The sequence below is a fragment of the Macrotis lagotis genome, chromosome 7 (assembly GCF_037893015.1).
Source record: "Macrotis lagotis isolate mMagLag1 chromosome 7, bilby.v1.9.chrom.fasta, whole genome shotgun sequence".
Taxonomy (NCBI): domain Eukaryota; kingdom Metazoa; phylum Chordata; class Mammalia; order Peramelemorphia; family Peramelidae; genus Macrotis; species Macrotis lagotis.
This window is the reverse complement of record NC_133664.1, coordinates 116,765,812-116,785,924: the sequence shown is the minus strand read 5'-3', so window position 1 is coordinate 116,785,924 and position 20,113 is coordinate 116,765,812. Positions and strand designations below refer to the sequence as shown.

Genomic DNA, 20,113 nt, shown 5'->3' with positions numbered 1-20,113 from the left:
GAAAGACCTAAAAAAATCACGTGAAAAACATCAAATATAGTGAAAAAAAATAAGACCGGAATAAGAATAATGATCAGGAGCTTTATGAAGCTGTCATGGGTTTAATTTTCCCACGTTTCCACCACAAGCTAGAAGGAAATAAGCTTGAAGGAGGAAATTTACTACGAGTGAACTACAAGTACCAAAATGCTTTGCGGACAAAGCGCTCGCCGTGCCACCGAAGCTTATCCCGCCTATCCACCTTCGCTATTGGATCTTTGGGCATACAGCGACGCCCCCGATCTATGACGATTGGTTAGAGCTCCTAATGGCTTCACGCTCATTGGTCGAGCGCCCTTTCCCGCCTCTTCCCGCCTCTTCACCTTTCTCCCCCCGCCCCGCACCAAGATGGCGGCAGAAGCAGCTGTTGGGAAGTACAGGAGCACAGTCAGCAAAAGCAAAGACCCCTCGGGGCTGCTCATCTCCGTGATCAGGTGAGGACGGGCAGAGGCAGAAGGCCGCAGTCCGGGGCCCGGGGCCGGGCCGTCCGCGGTCCTCACCCTCCGGACCCTGCCCTCGCCTCTCTGCCCGCCTCTTCCCAGGGAAGGCGCCCCCCGGCCCCGGCCCCGCGCAGCCCCCAGCCCGGCCGGGGTACGCGGCAGAAGACCGAGGGCTTTCCCTCCACCTCCATCCGCCCCTCCGGACACAGAGCGAGGGTGCTCTGCCGCCCTTGCCCGCCCCTGGCTCACCCCCTCGGGCACCCTCGGTGACAGCAGCGTGCGAGGCTCCCCCGGAGCCTGTGCCCTTCGCACTCGCCCTGCTTTGTATTGCCTTGGGCTGTGCGTGTTTTCCTAAGAGTTGGGCGTTGTGAAATCGAGTCCAAATGAATTGGATGGGGAAGGAGTTTGGGGGTGCAGAGGAGAGAGGGGGTCCCTGCCTCCAGGATCTGAAGAGATAAAGAAGCCAGAGACACGAGCGCCGCTTCTGTGGGAGCTGCTGGGCATTGCCTTTAGAGAGGGTAAACAGGTCGAGTTCATGGTGCATCTAGTTTCATTGGAAGCTTCTCCACCCAAGTGTGATTCCTTTTTGTGTTTGACAAAGCAAGAATTAAGCTGCCTGAGGAAAAAAAAAGTTTTTTTGGAGTTGGTGGAAATAAATCTCCCCCTCCCTCCCCCCCTTTTTTAATTCTCTTAACTTTTCAACATGAATATTTGTATCTGCACTGAGGTAGTCCCTATTAAAAAAAAATGTCAAAATAAAATCCAGTGGTCATTGATGGGAAATTAGAAGTAATTCTCCTAGTAGATGACACTGATAGATTAAATGCCCCACATTAATTTCTTCTTAAAAAAAAACCAAATCCAGGCTTGACACTTAGTGCCATCCATAGATGGCCTTAAGGAGAGCATGAAATTAAACCTATTTATCCAATTCACTGTAATTTTCTGATCCTATTTATGAAAGTAAGACTAGGGAAAGCTGGGAGAAGGATCAAGGTTTTTATCTATCTGTCTATCTATCATCTATCATCCATCTATCTATCTATCTATCTATCTATCTATCTATCTATCTACCTACCATCTATCTAATTATTTATTTATTTAGATTTTTGCAAGGCAGTGGGGTTAAGTGGCTTGCCCAAGGCCACACAGCTAGGTAATAAGTGTCTGAGTCCGGATTTGAACCCAGGTACTCCTGACTCCAGGGCTGGTGCTCTATCCACTGCGAGTCCTAGCTGCCCCATCTTCTCTTTCTGTCTTTCTGTCTTTCTGTCTTTCTGTCTTTCTGTCTTTCTGTCTTTCTGTCTTTCTGTCTTTCTGTCTTTCTTTCGTTTTTTTTTTTGCAAGGCAAATGGGGTTAAGTGGCTTGCCCAAGGCCACACAGCTAGGTCATTATTAAGTGTCTGAGATCGGATTTGAACCCAGGTACTCCTGACTCCAAGGTTGGTGCTTTATCCACTACACCACCTAGCCTCCTTCCTTCCTTCCTTCCTTCCTTCCTTCCTTTCTTTCTTTCTTTCTTTCTTTCTTTCTTTCTTTCTTTCTTTCTCTCTCTCTCTCTCTCAATTTCTTTCTTTCTTCATTCATTTATTTTTAGGTTTTAGGATCAAGGTTTGTAACATTAAAACATTTGCACCCTTTTACCTCTCTGGTTTACACAAATTTACGTTTAAAGTTGTCATTGGCTTCTAATCTTTTTATTATGAACTTGAGGTGGGATGAGGATGGGGTGAAGAACTGAAATCTACTCCCTGTGTAATTGTTGTCTTAAGACAATGAGAATAAAACATGTGTACTTGAAGAATTGTTGTGTTTGTCATAGTTAGGTTGGTATAGCAGATGCATAATTGACCCATGCCATCTGTAGGTCCTTGGTTTTGTTTAGTAGAATGTTTTCATCATCTTTCACATGCCCTAGACTTTGTGCTAAGAGTGTGATCATTTAAACAAGCCCCAAACCAACTAGCTATCTCATGCCTTAGTGTATCTGAGACTTTCTCATGGTTATATATTATTGTTGTGATTCTAGAGAAGATGGTCTAAAACTAGTATAGGGTTTCTGCCTCTTTAATTTGGAGAAAATTAGCTGTCTAGGGTATGATAATAGGGTTTCTTATTTCCTTTGCTTGCTCCATATTTTGTGGCTTTTTTTTCTGAATTAAGGCTCTGGGTAAGAAACAAAAGTTAGGAAAACGACTATTTGAATTTCTAGGACCCTGAACTTGGTAGTGAGATTAAGTTACAATTCGTAAATCTTTGTTGCAAATCTTAGATTCTTGATTTCATGAATGTCAAAGTTGGAAAAGATTTCACGGATCCTTTATATTAATTTATCCATTATTCAGCAAACATTTATTGAGTGCCTACTATATATCAGGCAATGTATTCAGCTTTGATGTTTCATTCAAGTTTCATCCCAATGACCTATATTTTCTCCTCATGTTTAACTGTCTTTTTTCGATCCAACAAAAATCTTGTTTTTAGTTAGTTCGTATGTCATGATTGTCCTAAGTATGGGCTTAGAATTTTGATAACCGAGAAGGACATTGAATGAACAGTGGAGAAAGTCCTCCATCTGCCACCTTTATGCTGGCTAGAACATGATATCCCCTGTTATGAAACTGATTTCCATTCGACTTACTTTTTTTTAAATTTTTTTTCCTATTTCTTTAGGTTTTTGCAAGGCAATGGGGTTAAGTGGCTTGCCCAAGGCCACACAGCTAGGTAATTATTAAGTGTCTGAGGTCAGATTTGAACTCAGGTACTCCTGACTCCAGGGCCGGTTCTCTATCCACTGTGCCACCTAGCCACCCCTCCATTCAACTTCTTAGGATTCTGTTCTTGCCTGTTGGGTGAAGGCAGCTGGGAGAAAGTTCTTGTAGTAAAATTAAGATAGAGAAGAGTAGGGTCTTGTGGCATACAGATGCACACTGGATGTGAAGCAGCTGGTAATCCCCTGTCTATTTGCTCAAAAAATCCCTGAGTATCATACTTTGAGCCTAGGAATTTGTTCACTTTGATTTCTTTGCCATTGTGTGTTACTGCCTGTTCCTTCTTCTATCTCTAAGGCACAATGCTTTCTGTCAAAAGCTGAGGATGAAAGGGAGTATACACATGGTGTTATACAGGATGATTATGTTTTGAATAGGGGATGAGGATCAAACATTTACCTCATTATCTAGAAGTGTGGGTCAGGTTGGTGGTGTGATGTTTATATCCTCCTGCCTACATGTCCTGAATGGCACTCAGAAATTTTGCTTATTTTCCTTAATTGTCTTTCCATTACAATTAGATTTTTTGTTTCCATACCAAAACTGGGGGAAAAGTCAAGTTCTGTGGATGAGGGAACAGTAACATCAATCACTTTGAAGAATGGGGAGAGAATGACAGGAAGATTTTTTTTTTTTAGGTATTTCTAGAGTAAACGTTTTATTGCTCCAATGAAAATACAGTTTGAATTATTTGTTGTACCCACTCCATTGGGACTAATTCATTGCTTCTTACTAAGCCAGGTAAAACTTCCTCACCTTATCTAACCACTTCCAAATTCTCTGCCAAAGGTTGTAGCTGAAGCACAGTGTGTATTTGGGTAGTTTCCTTTGTTTTCCTCATTAATAAACTGAAAGAATATAATAGAACATTTTTATATTTATTTATGTCTTACTAGCCATGTCAAAACTAGCTATAGTGTAAGGATTCATCTTTTCTAGATATTACACTTGAATGGAAAGTTTTCACCAGAATAAGAACATTCCAAATACTAGATTCTCATGCAGATTTGGGAGTATTGTGACCAAACTTTGATACTGCTGAGAGGAACTATCTAGGGCAGGTGTTCCCAACCTGAAGTATACATTTCCTTGTGACTTATGAAAATCCTGTCTAGGGGCTATGCAGAATATTTGGTGACTATTTTATCCTATTTGATGCCAGTTAACCTCTTAATTTCTTATGTGCATTTGCTTGATCAATTCTAGTTAATTTTCTTTCATATTGAAAAGGGAACACTGGAGGGTTTTTCTTATGTGCCATATATATATAAGCAAATTTTTGAATTTATTTTTTTCTCATATTGGAAAAAATGTATGGGAATGCTTATGGAAATCCAAGGGGCATGGGGGCCAAAAAGGTTGGGAACTCCTAGTCTAGACTGTAAAAATTGGTTACAGATTCACATCCAAATGATATAGAAAGAAAAGAATTATAGAGGAGACCAGAAGGGCTTCATTTTGCTCCTGTGTTGAGGGTAGATCTCTTAGATGTTTCAGAAAATAAAATCAATATGTTGTAGAAAATTTAGATATTGAAAATGTGTATTAGTGCAAGGGCTTTAGATGGAAGAAGTAGAGGGAGGGGAATGGGGCAGCTAGGGGTGCAGTGGATAGCCTACTGGAGCTTAGAGTCATGAAGATCTGAGTTAAAATCTGGCCTCAGACAGATCAGATGCTGATTAGCTTGGGCTTGGGAGATCAGAGAGAGAGCTGCAGGTGCCAGACTCTCCTTAAATGTCTCCTCAGGGTCCATGTGAGGGGCTGAGTTTTGGGAGTGGTCCCCGTCTTGTATTGGAGAGTTTGCTTTTGCTGTACTGTGAAAGTTAGTTGGGATCTTGTATTGGAGAGATTGCTGTAGGAGGAGTCCCTACCTGCCCTATCTGGTGAGGCTATACCAATGACCAAGGTCAAAATAAAGTTCAAGATTATTACTCATTGCCCATAATTCCCTGCATCATATTCTCTCCTCAAATTATTTGGCCCCAGATTCATCTGGGAAATTGGAATGGAGAGGAGGTAGCTAGGTGGTGCCATGGATGGAGTCAGGAGGATCTGAGTTCAAACATGACCTCAGACATTTAATTAATCTAGGTGTATGACCTTGGGCAAGTCACTTAATCCCATTGCCTTAAACAAACAAATAAATAAAAAAAGAAGTTGAGAGTGAGGCCAAAGTCTTCTGTAACCTCTTCAGAGCTGGAAAAATGGGGCACTGAACTGTCCCTTTCTATCCTATTGGGACTCATTTACAGAGGAAATATATTGCAGTCCGGACTTAATGAAAGTAGCATCCAGAGGTTGTGGACTATCAGGATCTGATACAGGTTGCTAGTCAGTTGAGGTCATTAGCTGTATACCTGCTGCTTGAATCCTGGAGGAAACAAATTTGACAAGAAGCTTAAATAAGCAAGGACCAAACAGAAGCAAGAGGAGAATTATTATAAATAGAATGATCATGGAGACCAGTAGGGAGAGGAACCAGAAGTCCCAAGAAGAGGAGGGAAGAGACGAAAATGGTGTGTTGGTCTTGAATCCAAATCACCTCTTGTAGTAGTTTCTTGGTATGGAATTCCATTTTACAGGAGTTGTTGATATACGTGCAGCAAGATGTGTTGGCTAGAGCCCAGACACCTAAAGAGGCAAGGAGATGATCACAATCAATACAGTTACCCTGAACCATATTGGCCAAAGAGTTAAGTGACTCTTGTATGTCAGAGGGCATGGGAAGTCTCATTAGCAAAGAGTGAAACTGTAAGTGTTAAATTGAAGAGTGTAACTTCATGTTTCAGATGACTTCACCAAGGGAACAAATATTCAGCCTCCTTAGATAGGTACCAAAGGATGTTTTCCTAAAGTCTACTGTGGCACAGGAATGGTGCTTACGATTGTTAGTGTAGATGCTAACAGGAGCTAGCATCCTAACGGGACCAAGTGTGCACTGACCCAGAGGCTGGTAGAAGGAGAGACAGAAGAGTTGAGAAGATCCCCCACCCCACAATGGGCCTGTGAATATGGGGGTCACAAACAGCTCCTGGGGGAACACAAAAGAATCCTGCTAATTAATGCGGGAGAGCCCATATCCTGATTGCTTGTGGAAGGGAGGTATTGCAGGCACTTGGGTGCTGTCCAGGTATGTGTTTAGTAACGTTGTAAGGCCATAGGGTGCTTCCTGAAAGGTCCTTTAGTGGGTACTGTAAATGGATAAAAGAGGACCTCTTGTTGCCTCTGCCAGATTCACCCAGAATAGGATGAGTGGAGGTTATCTCCAACCCAGGAAACAAGGGTCTTGGGCTGTTAGATTTATGAGTAGATGGGCAATAATTATACCAGGGAGATCTAAAGCTGATCTTTGAGAGATGAGTTTAACATGCTGATTTCTCTGGTGTCTATAAAAGCTGCTTCAATCTTAGTCTTCATTAGGAACAAGATAGAAGTTCCCAGCCTGGGCTCTGGGAACTTTTTTTTTTCAATATTTTGATAAACATTTCAATAGAATTAGTTTCTTTTGTAATCCTATGTGTTTTACTTTATTCATTTGTAAACATTATTTTGAGAAGAGGTCCATCTTGTTTGACCAGACTGCCAAAGAGGTCCTGATACCAAAAAGCTTATGAACTTCTGGTCTTGGATTTAGGAAAGAGATTGTATTTTGGTGCAATACTGTGTCCAGTTTGGGTTATACTAAACTATACTTAGTTAGGAAGTGGATTGCCAAGTTAGAGAGCATTTAAAGGAGCATAGTGAGGATAATAAAATGCCTTTTGTTCCTATTATTTTAGGATTATTTGAAGGAACTTGGGATATTTAGTCTGGAGTAGGGAAAGTTTGCCAGGTGAAGGGCTACCACGTGGAACTAAGGAGAAATGGGTTGGAAGTTAAAAAGAATTAGATTTAGACTTAAGATGAAAAACAAACCGATCCTGATAGAAGTAGAATGAGTTTCCTTGGAAATAGTAGGTATACCTTTCAATGGAGGTCTAAATTCAGAAGCAAGATGAACATTTTTTGGCAATATTGTAAAATTTACTGTTGTCTAGGTATAGGTTGGATTAACTGGCATTTGAGACTGCTTCTAACTCTTGAGATTCTGTGATTCTGTAGTCAATAAATGTTTATACTAACAAAATTATTCTCTCCCCTTCAACAACTTTTAGGGTTGCCAATTTATTTATTTAGATTTGGCTTTTCCAGTATATTAATAAATATATTAATAATTAATAAACTGTTCTTTTCAAAGCTTCCATGAGTCTATCATTGTGTTTCAAAATTTATCTCCTGTCAGTGGTGTGGAAGTACTGACATTACCATCATTACCATTACCCTGGTGCATGTCATCACCTCATGTCTAGACTACTTTAGAAGTCTGGTCTGACTATCAAGTTTCTTCATTGTAATCCATTCCCTAATTCAGCTGTTGAAGTGATCAATGAGTTTTTCCTAAAGCTTTGGTCTAACCACGTTAATACCTAGTCTCTTTCCCCATTTCTATTAATATATACTAGAGTAATTCCCTAATACCTTCATTATCAAGTACAAAATCCTCTGTTTAGTCTGTCTTAACTTAGCCTCCCCTGCACCTAGCCAGTCTTCTAACATGCTACACTCTCCTGCCCCCATGAGACTAACCTTCTTGCTGTTGTTTCTTGAACAAAATATTCCATCTCTTGTCTCTGGACATTTTTACTGATTGTCTTCCATGTTTGGAACGCTTTCCCTCCATGTCTCCATCTCTTGGCTCCCTTGGCTTTCTTCAAGTTCCAGTTAAAATTCTGCCTTCTATAGAAGTTCCTCTTAATTCTAGGGTCTTCCTGCTATTGACTATTTCCTATTTGTCTTGTAGATAGCTTGTACACAGTTGCTTTCATGTTGTCTCGTTCATTAGATTATAATTCCCAGGGGCATTATATTTTGCCTTTTTTTTTAACTTCTCAGAGCTTAGCATAGTGCCTAACACACAGAGACACTTAATAAATGCTTATTGATTGATTGGCTGGAATATGGAGGACTTCATCCCTTACCTGAAATATTTTAATGTTTTTTCCTAAGGAATCCTGTTGAAATGATAGGTAGAATATAATTATGAAATGCTACGTAAGTGCACATTTGTAAAGGACCTGGAGGATGTTGGGGGAAATTGACATTATTTGTTAAACTCTAAACTTTTGGGGAAAATAGTTCATATATATTCTTTCCCAAAGTGAAATATAGGTCTGTAAAGTGCTATTTTTGAGAGAGCCACAGAAGTAACTAAACAGGATGAGAGAGAGAGAGGGATTCTTAAAATTTAGTCATATACCACAAGGATGTTGGGTCAAAGTACTGCCATTAGATCAAATTTTTAGTTGTTTAACCTTGCTACTTGCCTTTTAAAATGGAAATAATTGGATGGACGGAATTCTGGTTACCTGCTGTTTTTGTTTTTTTTCCTAAACAGAAGACATTCACCTCCATTTATATTGATTTTTCCTAACCTTTTGTTTGGTCTGAAGTTTGTGGAGGCAGCCTTTTTACATGTAAAATAAGCAAGCTGGCATTTTGGAGATGCTTTTTTATTTTTGCTAGACATTGTCAGATTTTTAATTGGAGAATGTGTCTGCCTCTTACAGTTAGGTGATTCTCTTTCCAATTAAATGTTGTTTTTTTACAAGTTGGCCTTTAATAGCTGCTTTAATTGGGAAGACAAACTTTGGTTGTGACTTGAGAAAGAGACCTCATTGAAACCTTGGAGCAGAGCTTTTAAAGACCCAGATTCTGGTTACTGATGACAAGAAGGATTGAAGACACTTTCGACAACCCTCTGAAAATCTTTTATTTTAGACACCTATGAAATCCCTTCCTCAGAGGATTTTTTTGGTTAGCACAACATTTAATTCAAAGGCAGCTTTGCCAAAGCGGTCTAGAAGAGTCTTTGATGAAATCTTTAAAAAAACAACCTTGATGTCAATGGCATGATTGACGGAAAGAAAGGAACCTCCATATAGTGGCCAAGGCTCATAGCCGAGTTGTCAGAGTTGTGTGGAATGTCATTTCTGGCTCCTCCTTTTTACATGCAGTTAGAATAATATTTTAATTTTTCTTAGTATTCCACTTCTAGGTGGACTGGTGAATACTAGCTATTAGTAGGGAGCTGGAGTCTTTAAAAACTATTTCAGGAATACCTAAGATTGAATTCTTATTAGAAAATCTCAGAAATTTTAGGAATACTTTGACAGCACATGTGAGTTTAAAGGAAAAAAAAATCATGTTTTTAGGAAAATCACAAAGTACCAAAACTTAAGTTTCCTAGAAATTTCCATGTGCAGCAATATTAGGTTATTTCAGTCTAGGTCAGTAGAACATTTCATGGTGGGTAGTGCAAATTTATATCAAAAACAAAATAGGTAAGATTCTATGTATTGTCCATATTTTCTCAAAAGTTAACTGAGGATTCTGCTGCCCAACTGATCAAAACATTGCTAAGACAAATTTAGACTCCATATAAATAAAAAGTTTTCTAAGAGTGTAGATGTAATATGGACCTGCTTCAGGAGGTAGTTAGGGCATTTCCCCTGATTTGAGGACTTCAAGCAAAGATTGGATGATTGCTTGCCTGGTGTCATGTAAAAGATATACATTGGAGTGAATTAGGTGGCCCCTGAGGGCCCTCCCAGCTCTCAGAACTTTCTGTAATTCTTGGTATATTTGTCCATAGACAAAGAATAGTGGAATTGTTCAACCTCTCCATATATTGTGTGGAATCATTGGTAGAGATTTAGATCCAGAACTACCATTAGGATCATTGTTCTCTTTGCTTTATTGAATATCAACAAATATTCCTAGCCATTCCCCAGCTAGGGATTGATCCAGTAAAACTAGGCTTGTATTTCAGGTAAGTTGGATCAAAAATCTTAAAAAAAGACTGCTTTGGTTCCTTTAGGATAGATACCATTCTTTTTGCCACATTTCTTATCCTAAGCTGTTTCAGCAGAAACTTGTAAAACTGTTGGCTTTCTAATAGATAGATGTGGAGTCAGGGGACCTGGGTTCAGATTCCATCTCTTCTTTCCCTGCTCCCTTCTCTATATTAGTATGGAAGGCAATGCCATCCTCCCAGTCCCTAAGATTCACTTCCTCAATTCCTCATCTGTTGCCAAGGCTGGTGGATTATTCCTTTGCAGCATCTATTCTCCTACCTAAATTGTGAGCCTGGGTGACTGGGAGAGTAATGGTGTTGCCACAGGATTGGTATAGCCATTTTAAGATTGAGAGGTCTTGAAAGGTGAAAGAATTCACATGTAGCTCTGGAGTTTTAAAACTGTTTAGGATTTATTTTACAAGCCTGCAAAGTTTACAGATTAAAACCTTTTCTCCTCCTAGAAGTCAGTAAGCAATTTGAGGACAGTTGAAATAAGCAAAAGACCAGACCAGGTGCCTGAGGGAAAAGAATGTGAAAAGGAAAATAGCCAGGAGGTCTAGCTGTGAGGGAAAGGACAGATACCCTGAGGGCTGGCTTAGTCTCATCACATGGCCTAGAGGCCCATGGTTCTCTAGTGGGCCTAGACTGGGAGCTTGGGAAGAGAGAGAGAGAGAGATAGCCATCCTTGCAGAGCAAAGGTAGGATGAAGAAGAGGAGATGCTTCTCTCCTGGTCCCAACTTAAATGCACTTCTGTAGTGGTTTGGACAAGGGTGGTCCTTGGAGAGTGGTCCAGCACCTGGCTCCAAGTATTCTCCAATAGGCAAGTTATGTGCTGGTCTCTCCTGTCTCAAGGTGTGTGACCTCTCAGTCTAACATGTCATTTCCCATGGAAGACATGCCAGTGCAAACTTGACCCATTAATGGTCTAGGTCAGGTAGACAGGAAACCAGAAGCACAAGCTGAGGCTGCTCCCATCTTGATAAATTCACTTTTAACGATGGAGTCACTTTGAACAACAGAGAGCTCCCCAGACAGGCACAGAAAATATTTTTCCTTTTACATAATTTGTTTGGAATCCCATCTTTATCCACAACTCCTCCCTGCATCAATAGTACCCTCAGTAGTATAGGGAAATTGGGAAGAAGGGAAGAAAGAAGTTCAGTGTTGGACATGTTGAGTTTAAGATATTTATGGGACATCCAGTTTCAGATTTCTAATTGGGAGAGAGGGAAGGGCTGGATAAGTAGAACTGAGGATCATCAATGTAAAGATGATAATTGAATGCAGGGAGATTGATGAGAAATAGTCTAGAGGGAGAAGAGGACCCCGAACCATAGGAGATTCCCATTTTTACTGACCGGGATCTGGGTGAAGATCCAGCAAAGGAGACTGAGAAGGAGATATCAGCTAGGAGAGTCAAGAGAGAGCAGTGACATGGAAACTAGAAAAGAAGAGAGCATCTAAGAGAAAAAGGTGATTAGCAGTGTCAGAAGCTGCAGAAAAGTCAACCAGGATGTGGATAAAAAAAAGGCCATTAGACTTGGCAGTGGAGCTCCTTGTTAATATTCTGGAGAAGGCATCTTGAATTGAATGATGAAGGTTGAAGTCAGACTTCAAAGAGTTAAGAGGAGAGTGGGAGGAAAGGAAATGAAGGCACCTATTGAAGATATTAATAAGTTCAGCCACAAAAGAAAGGTGAGATATGAGTCAGTAGAAGTGGGGATGGACAGATCATATAACTGTTCTTTGAAGGTGAAGGAAATATGACATATTTGTAGACAAAATGTAGGGAGGGAATGATTGAAGACAAGCAAAAGAGAAGGGAGAATTCTGAAATTAGAGGAAAAAAATATAGAATACTGTCACTATTATATTAAAGGGTTGGCCTTGACAAAGGTAAGAACTACTTCATTTGAGATAGCAGTGAAGTAGGAGAAAGGAATAGTATGATATGAGATGATGAGGAGAGGAGAAGCAAGATGCTGGTGACTTTTTCAGTGAATTATGAGATAAAGTTATCACCTCAGAGGGTGGAGGAAGGAGGAGCTGTGGAGAGATTGAGGAGGTTGAAAAGATTTGGGAAAGCTACTTTTGTGGGTAAGACAGTAAATAGATTAAGGAAGTGTAGAAGGATTGTCTTGCTGCAGTAAAGGCTCATTTGAGATTATGTATCATAAATTTCTAATGTAATCAATCAGCTATAATTTCATGATTTTTTTTCTGTCTTTGGCCACTATAAGTAGGAGCAAGGATTGCAGGTGGAGGAAGCATTACAAAACTAGCCCTAGCATGGCAAGGTTGTTGATACAGGGGTAAGGGATTCAAGAGAAGAGGCTAGAGTAGAGTTGAAATTTTTTACTAAGGGATCAATATAGGGAAAGTTCAGATAGTTCCAACATGAAAAAAGCTGAGGGATGGAAAAACTGTAGTTTGCACCAAGAATGAAGAGAAGAATTTGAGGTTGCAAAGCAGAGAGAGAAGTAGAATGACAACTTATGGTTATCAAGTAAAGGAATTTCAGACTTCATAAACAAAGAAGTAGAACATTTCAGGTGATGGCAAGATAAGCTTATGAGCATCTCTGAGTTGGGATAGACTACTCCTTGGGAAATGAATAAATTGAGGAATTGAGAAGCAGAGTGTTTGAGGGAGTATCAATATGTATTTTGAAATACCCTGAAGGCAGGAGTTGGGGAAGAGAGAAAGGCCATGATTTCCTTGGGGAAGGAAGGAGAATCTTGATTAAGTGATTTTGTGGGTAATGCATTCTCTTACTTCTGCCTCACTGAATATATACAATACATAGCTGGGTGTGACCTGAATGAAGAATGCGTTACATTTGTATGTGCATTCCTTGTAAATGAAATTCATGTACCATCTTTTACCAAAAAATCTTTCCCTTCTCCATCAACCCTTAGTGCTCTTGTTTTCCAACTACCTTATATTTAATGTCTTGTTTCTTATTTGAATGCTTTTTATTTTTATTTTTATTCTATTTACTTTTATATGTTCTCTATATTTGCTTTTATATATATTCTCTCTCCATTATAATACAAGCTCCTTGAGAATAAGTATTTTCATTCTTTATATATATCTATGTGTGTGTGTGTGTATATATATATATGTATATATATATATATACATATATATATATATATATATATGAAATTTGTCTTGGCATATTGTATTTGAATCCTACAGTACATAAGCACTTAATAAATCAACAAGTATTTAATATAAATGGAAAAGGAAATGGCAAACCACTCCAGCATCTTTGCCAAGAAAATCCCATGGACAGAGATCCACAAAGAATTGGACAGAAGTGACCACCAACAATAAAATTTAATAATTGCTTGTTGATCAATAAGCTCCACCACTATTGATTATGACAGTCAGGCTCTGTCATGCCAGACATTCCTGCCCCCTTACACTGTCTGGTTTTCATCTTTACTTATTGAAAATTTTTATTTTATTCCTTCATCTGCTTGGAACTATTATTGTCTCAGTGAATTAAGTAATGCCAGTTACATTCAGAAAAAAATGATTTGCATATTAGAAGTTCATTTATTAATTTATAATAAGAAATTTAACAGCCAAACTTGAATATTTGCATTGACTATCAGTAGGAAACCAATGAAATTGGATTAAGATCAAGAGATTGCTTCCCTGAGGGCCACTATTGTTAGCTTTTTGTCTTTTTGTCTCTATTGCCTTGGACATAGTCAGCATTTGATCAATATTTGTTAGATTGAATTGAATTGGTATATAAAAAATCATAACAAGAGGGAGTGGGCACTTTTTAATATAAATTAAATATATAATAATCAATAAATAAGCAATAAATCTCTACCAAAGAGATACTCATGCCAAGTATACTGGATCTATCTGTGGGAAAAGCTGTAGTTTCAGAATTGGGGAGGAGGGTGAGACTTTTCCTACATGGAAAAGAATTTCTTTTATGATCAAGTTAATAAATGTCATGCAACCTTTTCTTTTTTCTTTTTTTAGAATAGGACTTTGAAAAATTGATATCTGCCTCCCCCCCACATTTCATCTGTTCCCTTATATTTCTTTTCTCCAGTTTCTCTTCATCTATTTTTATAACTTTTTTTTGTGTCATGAAAATGTCTGCAAGTATTTGGTATCTGTGGAATCTTTCTGTCTTTGAGGTATGTGTCTAGCAGTGGAATCTTTAAATTTTCCATTTATTTTTACTATAAGTTACAAATTTCCATACAGAATGGTTGGATTTGTTTATAACTTCACCAGCAATATATTCATTTTCTTTTCTTTTTTTTTCTGTAGTCTCTCCAATATGAATGATGATTTAATGATGGATAAGAATGAATTGTCAGATATTTAGGAGAAAGGCCATAAGGTGTCATGGAAACCTAGGAGGAGAAAGGTGATTAATAGTATTAGGTGTTGCAGGGAAGTGAAGATGGAGGAAGGAAGGAAGTCTGAAAAAAGACTTTTGGATTGAACAATGATAATGATTTTTTGAAGGGCTGTCATGTGGAAATGTGATTAATTTGTTTTACTTGTCCCCAAAGTGGAGAATTAGGTGAAAATTTTACAATGGAAGATGCTAGCTTAAGGTAAGGAAAACTTCCTAAAAACACAAGTTGTCCCATAGTGAAATGGGCTGCTCCAGAAGATGGTGAGGTTACCATCCCAGGAGATTTTCTAGCCAGGCTGAATGACCACTTTGGGGGGGACTGTAGAGGGGGATCCTGTTCAGGTACTGTGCTCTGACACCAGCCCTTACCTCACAGGAGGTGTCCTGTAAGCCAAAGATTCTGTGAATTTTTGAAATGTCAAGAATTCCATCAAATGAGTGATGACTTAAAGGATCTGGTGAAACTTGAGCTGGTCTTTCACAAATAAGTAGAGTTTGGAGAGACTGGGAGGAGGGGGTGGGTACCCAATTTCCATATGTCAGTGGTAGTGTAGCTAGCTGTGCTATCTGCCTATGTGTTGTAATGGGGCTGATTTTACTTAAATTTGGATACAGGCTTTTCACTTGACTATGTGATTTATAAGTCATTGTCACCAGAAGTGTTCTGTATAACTGAGTTAATTGAAATATTGAAAAACTGTTTGTGTTGTGTGAAGTAATTGGCACTAAGTGCAATCTGGATCAAGACACCAGTGTTTTTTCAATTGACATCAAGAGAGAAGTTGTTTACTGTCACTGTGTACAAAATGGATCTCTTTATACTGAATTAAGGGATGGTGCCTTTACTGTGGGGAAATGTTTTCATAGGAATTGTCTTTTTGAGTTCTGGTTAAGGGAGTTGGTTCCCCCCACCCCAACATTTATGGCATCTGGTCAAGCCAGATAGAATTTGGCAGGAAGATAATGAGCCTATCCCAAAGCAGCCTGATGGACTCAGTCCTGCCCTGGATGGTGGAGCCCCTGTCTCTTCCACAAAGAGCTTTCTGGGGGCACTGCTAGCACAGCCAGTCCCTTGCTCAGCTCCCCCCGGTTGTCTGCAGGGCTGTGATGCTTGGCAGTATCTTCTCAGGAGCTTTCTCTTCAGCTCTTCAGTTAACTGACCCTGTGCATTACCTGTGCTGACAAAATTAGGTGTGTGCAGCTGTCCGGCCATGGTCCAGAATTGGCTTGTGCACACTTTAAAGGAACAGAAAATTTGAAAACCCTGAATTGAAATGCAGGTTAAAAAGATGGTGTAGATCAATCTAATCTCTCTTGGTTATCGTCTTGGGGAAGAAAAATGGGGGAAAAGAACCCTATGAAAGAGCACAAAAACCAGGAGACATTATCCTTCAGTTAATTTAGCTTAGTTGTCAGTTCATACACACTTGATGACCTGGACATAGTAGAACACTAGGGAAAATGAATGTTATATTCCCTGATTGTCTGTGATTCAAGATAATACTTAAAGGGTTGTTCTCTTTAGAGAGAGCACTGAAAATCTGTTTATCCTTTATGCATTTGTATTTAGAGTGTTTTTTGTTTTAATTCAAGCCTTTTATTTTGTGAGTATCACTAGACTTTTCTGGGCTTCAAGTTTCACATATATAAAATTAAGATTGTAGATAATTTTCATTCCATACTCCATGTGTATGTGATTATCATATAATCATACATTATAGCCAATCTTGAGGTCAAGGTCTGTAATACCTTCTGTGCTTTAGATTTAAGTGATAGTTACAAATCTCATATATGATGGTGGTGATTTCATTTTTTAAATTGATACCTTTAAAAAAATGTCAATTATTTACTCATAGATTTTTGTTCCCTGCTGCTTGCTAACCCCACCTTCAAGTTCATCCTTTGCTGAACAAACCAAGATTGTTCATTGAAGTTATTCTGTGTTCAGTTGCCTTTTCATGGTTTTGACATTTTTGTCACTGTATATATTGTTCTCCTGGTTTTGTTTATTTTATTTCCCTTAACTTCCTCCATCTTCCTTTGTCTTTCTGAATTTCTCATGTCTTTCCTATCTTATGATACAATAATATACTATTATTTTTATATGTCCATAGAAGTTCTCTTAAATCTTAGCCACCAACTTTCTTTCCAGTGAGTTTTGGGTATGTGTGTTTTTGCTGTCACAAAGAGGATATTTTAACATATACCTTTAGTAGCTCATTCTGTCATAGATTTCTTTAGATATAGTTTTAAGCTGCAAATATTCAGGTGGGAAAAATCTTCATTTTTAAGAGTAGGTGGTACAATAGTTTCTCATGCAGGTAAAGATAGTTTATAGTCACTGAATTATCTTGAAAGATATCTGAATTACTTGTCATCTCACAGTAGTAGCTTTTAAAACTTTCTTTTCAGTCTTAACTCTGTTGAAGAGGTTATAACCAATCCCTGTATCCAGATAACTGAATAGGTAAATTAGGACAATCCAGGTAAGGAGTTGTAGATAAAGATCAGTGGATTCTTTGTGTTTAAATCTCTAATATATATATCATATCTTTGAGAGGTGTCAGCCAGGTAGTGAGGTAGTAGAGCACTGACTGTCCTGGAGCCAAAAAGATCTCCACTTCAGATGCTTACTAGCTGAATAACTGAGTGTGAAACTGGGTCTCAACTTCCTCATTGGTAAAATGAGAGTAATAATAGCACTCATTTCCCAGGGGTGCTGTGAAGATAAATGAGATCAGAATTGTAAAGCACCTAGCATAGTGTTTGGTTCATTGGAAGTTCTTTTTGGGGAGCACCTAGGTAGTAACCCAGTGATAGAGTACTTGGCCTGGAGTCAGGTCCCAGGACCCTATGACCTTGGGCAAGTCACCCCACCTCTGTTTGCCTTAATGCCCTGGAGAAGGAACCAGAAAACCACTCCAGTATCACTTGCTGAGAAAACATCACAGTAATGGCCTGCAGAAGAGTTGGACATGAATGAACAATAAGCCCTCTGTAAATATTTACTGCTATTATTATTGTTATTCCTACTACATAAGTATTTCAGATAAACTAAATGCCTCCTTAAGAGAAAATGCTTTTAAATATTATTTTTTGATGGAGAACTTCCTGAAATGCATTATAATACACTGTTAAGCATGACTCAATTTTTTTTTTAAGTTTTTGCAAGGCAGTGGGGTTAAGTGGCTTGCTCAGGGCCACATAGCTAGGTAATTATTATTATTATTATTTTTATTTTTTAGGTTTTTGGCAAGGCAAATGGGGTTAAGCAGCTTGCCCAAGGCCACACAGCTAGGTAATTATTAAGTGTCTGAGACCGGATTTGAACTCAGGGACTCCTGACTCCAGGGCTGGTGCTCTATCCACTGCACCACCTAGCCACCCTGACTAAATATTTTCTTAAGGACTTGTGGTCATTTTTTGTCTTTAGGTCATCGTAATCTCTTTAAGGTGAAACCTTCCAGGCCAAAGTTGTAAAAGATGTTTGCCCATAAGATGTTGTCTTAGATTTAGTGCTGGAATAAACCGGTTTAAACTCCTTTTTTTCTAAATAGAGAAACATTCAAACCCAGGTCTTTGCATCCTAAATCCACTAAATCCACACCATGTAGTCTGTACCCCCCCCCCCCCCCCAAACCCAAACCTAGTTTTGTTTTGGTATTTGTGATTTGTGTCACAAGTATTTTAGTTTACTTCTATCACTGTCCAGATCTGACCTTGAAGTCAGGTCAGAAGCTCAAATCCAGCCTCAGATACTTGATAACTTACTAGCTGTGTGTTCCTGGGCAAGTCATTTAACCCTGATTGCCCCATATCCAGGACCATTTCCAGTCGCCTGATTCCATATCTGGCCACTGGACCCAGATGACTCTGGAGGAGAAAGTGAGGCTGGTAACTTGGCACAGCACCCCCTCACTCAAATCCAATTCATGTACTTGTCATGGTATCACTTCCCTGATGATGTGGTCTTCTTCAAGAATGAAGGACAAACATTATCCAGCTATCAATTGACTTATCTTGCTGCTTGCTGTACTTCCCTCCTTTCATTTGCTTCATCTGATCTACTTTGAGTTTAAGAAAATAGAGCAGAGATTTTTAGAGTTGGAAGGAAACCTTTGATCATCTGATAAGATAATTATTCTGATGCCTTCATTTTGTAGTTGAGAAACTTTAGGCTCAGAAGATTAAGTGATTTACTTGGAGTCCCTGGTCTGGATAGAGGCAGAACAGCTACAATCTAAATCTGCATGTGCATGCGAGGATAGACTTGGGTCTAAATCAAGAATCTGTTGATTTTTGAACATCTAACATAGAATATATATGTTGGAATTTCTTGTGGTAGCCCCGGGGAGAGGTGATGAGGACCTTCTCTAGGGTAGTAACTGTGTGGGTGGAGAGAAAGAGACAGATGGGAGTGATTGGTTATAGAAGTGGGGAAAGAAAGGTGACAATGAGTCTCTAGGTGACTCGAAGCATAGTATAAGGGGAGTTTGGGAGATGGATGAGTTTTGGGGGGGAAGATAATGTTTAAGATATCTGTGATCCAGATTATAATTTATCCATGCCTACTCTTGTTAAATAGTCTCCCTCATTCAAAATGAAAATGGGGGGAAGAAAAGCATATAGTCACCAGTCATTGCCCCACCTCAGAGTCTCTCCTCAAATGATCTGTTGTTGTCCTCCTAAGTGATCTGAGGGATCAGATTGGATTTTCCCTATGGTACCAGAATAACTGTTGTGGGTAGTTATCAGTTTATGTTATAACTGCCCTCAGGGGCAGAGGCAGTGGCAGTTTAAGGGGGAGAGTTATTGAAAATAAGGTTAAAGGGTGGTTGTGTTGGATTCAGGCCACATTATTGGATATCTCAGAAGTATGGATTACTCCCAGTCTTACCTCCTGATTACCCACACAAATGCACTCTTGAGACCAGATATGTCCTCCTGGGGTGAGGCCACAGCCCTTCAAGGGTCTCTGTCCTCCACTTTGTAGCCCACTGTGCTGATAACTGACATCTGCACTCACTTTTACATGGGTGTGTTGTTAGTATAACTGATTTTCCTTAAATTGCTTAAAAGGTTTTATATTTATCACTAGGATGATCCTTAATATACAATGTAGTTGTAAAGAAAGGATTGCTATTCACATCTGTGTTGATCAACCACTTTTTGTCTTTATATCAGAGCAATGTTTAGGGAGAAATGTTCTTGAATTTCAGCATATTTCTGAATACCATGTTCCTGAGATTTGAAACTAGTGTCAGTGTTTGATATGGAATCTTCTTTCGTCATTTCAGATGCCTCTAGGAATCAAATAATCCGTCCTTCTGTCTTCAAGCAGCTGAGGTTCATCTATGTGAATCATTTTATTGCAGTTCTGCTTGAAGACAGGAGAGGGATTATTTGACTTGGGAAGCCCTTAAAACTGATGATTTCCTTTGACTAAATATTTAATGAGAATTTGTAACTGGAAGGCCACTTCTAATAGACCATTCTTGTTGATAACATCATCTGGAAGGGACCTCAGAGATCATCCCTTCCAGCCCTCTCATGTTACAATTGAGGAAA

General features: G+C 39.2%; 1 protein-coding gene across 3 annotated transcripts in view; it reads left to right on the top strand.

Annotated features, from left to right (window-relative positions):
- The first annotated feature begins 357 nt into the window (after positions 1-357).
- EXOC4 (exocyst complex component 4) overlaps positions 358-20,113 on the top strand; it is a 914,582-nt gene continuing 894,826 nt past the window's right edge. For 2 of the 3 annotated variants that reach the window (XM_074193663.1, XM_074193665.1), the window contains exon 1: positions 358-473. In XM_074193663.1, the coding sequence (XP_074049764.1) occupies positions 388-473 (86 nt within the window). In that variant the 5' untranslated portion in view covers positions 358-387. The remainder of the gene's footprint in view (positions 474-20,113) is intronic. The other variant, XM_074193664.1, reaches the window with a different exon arrangement.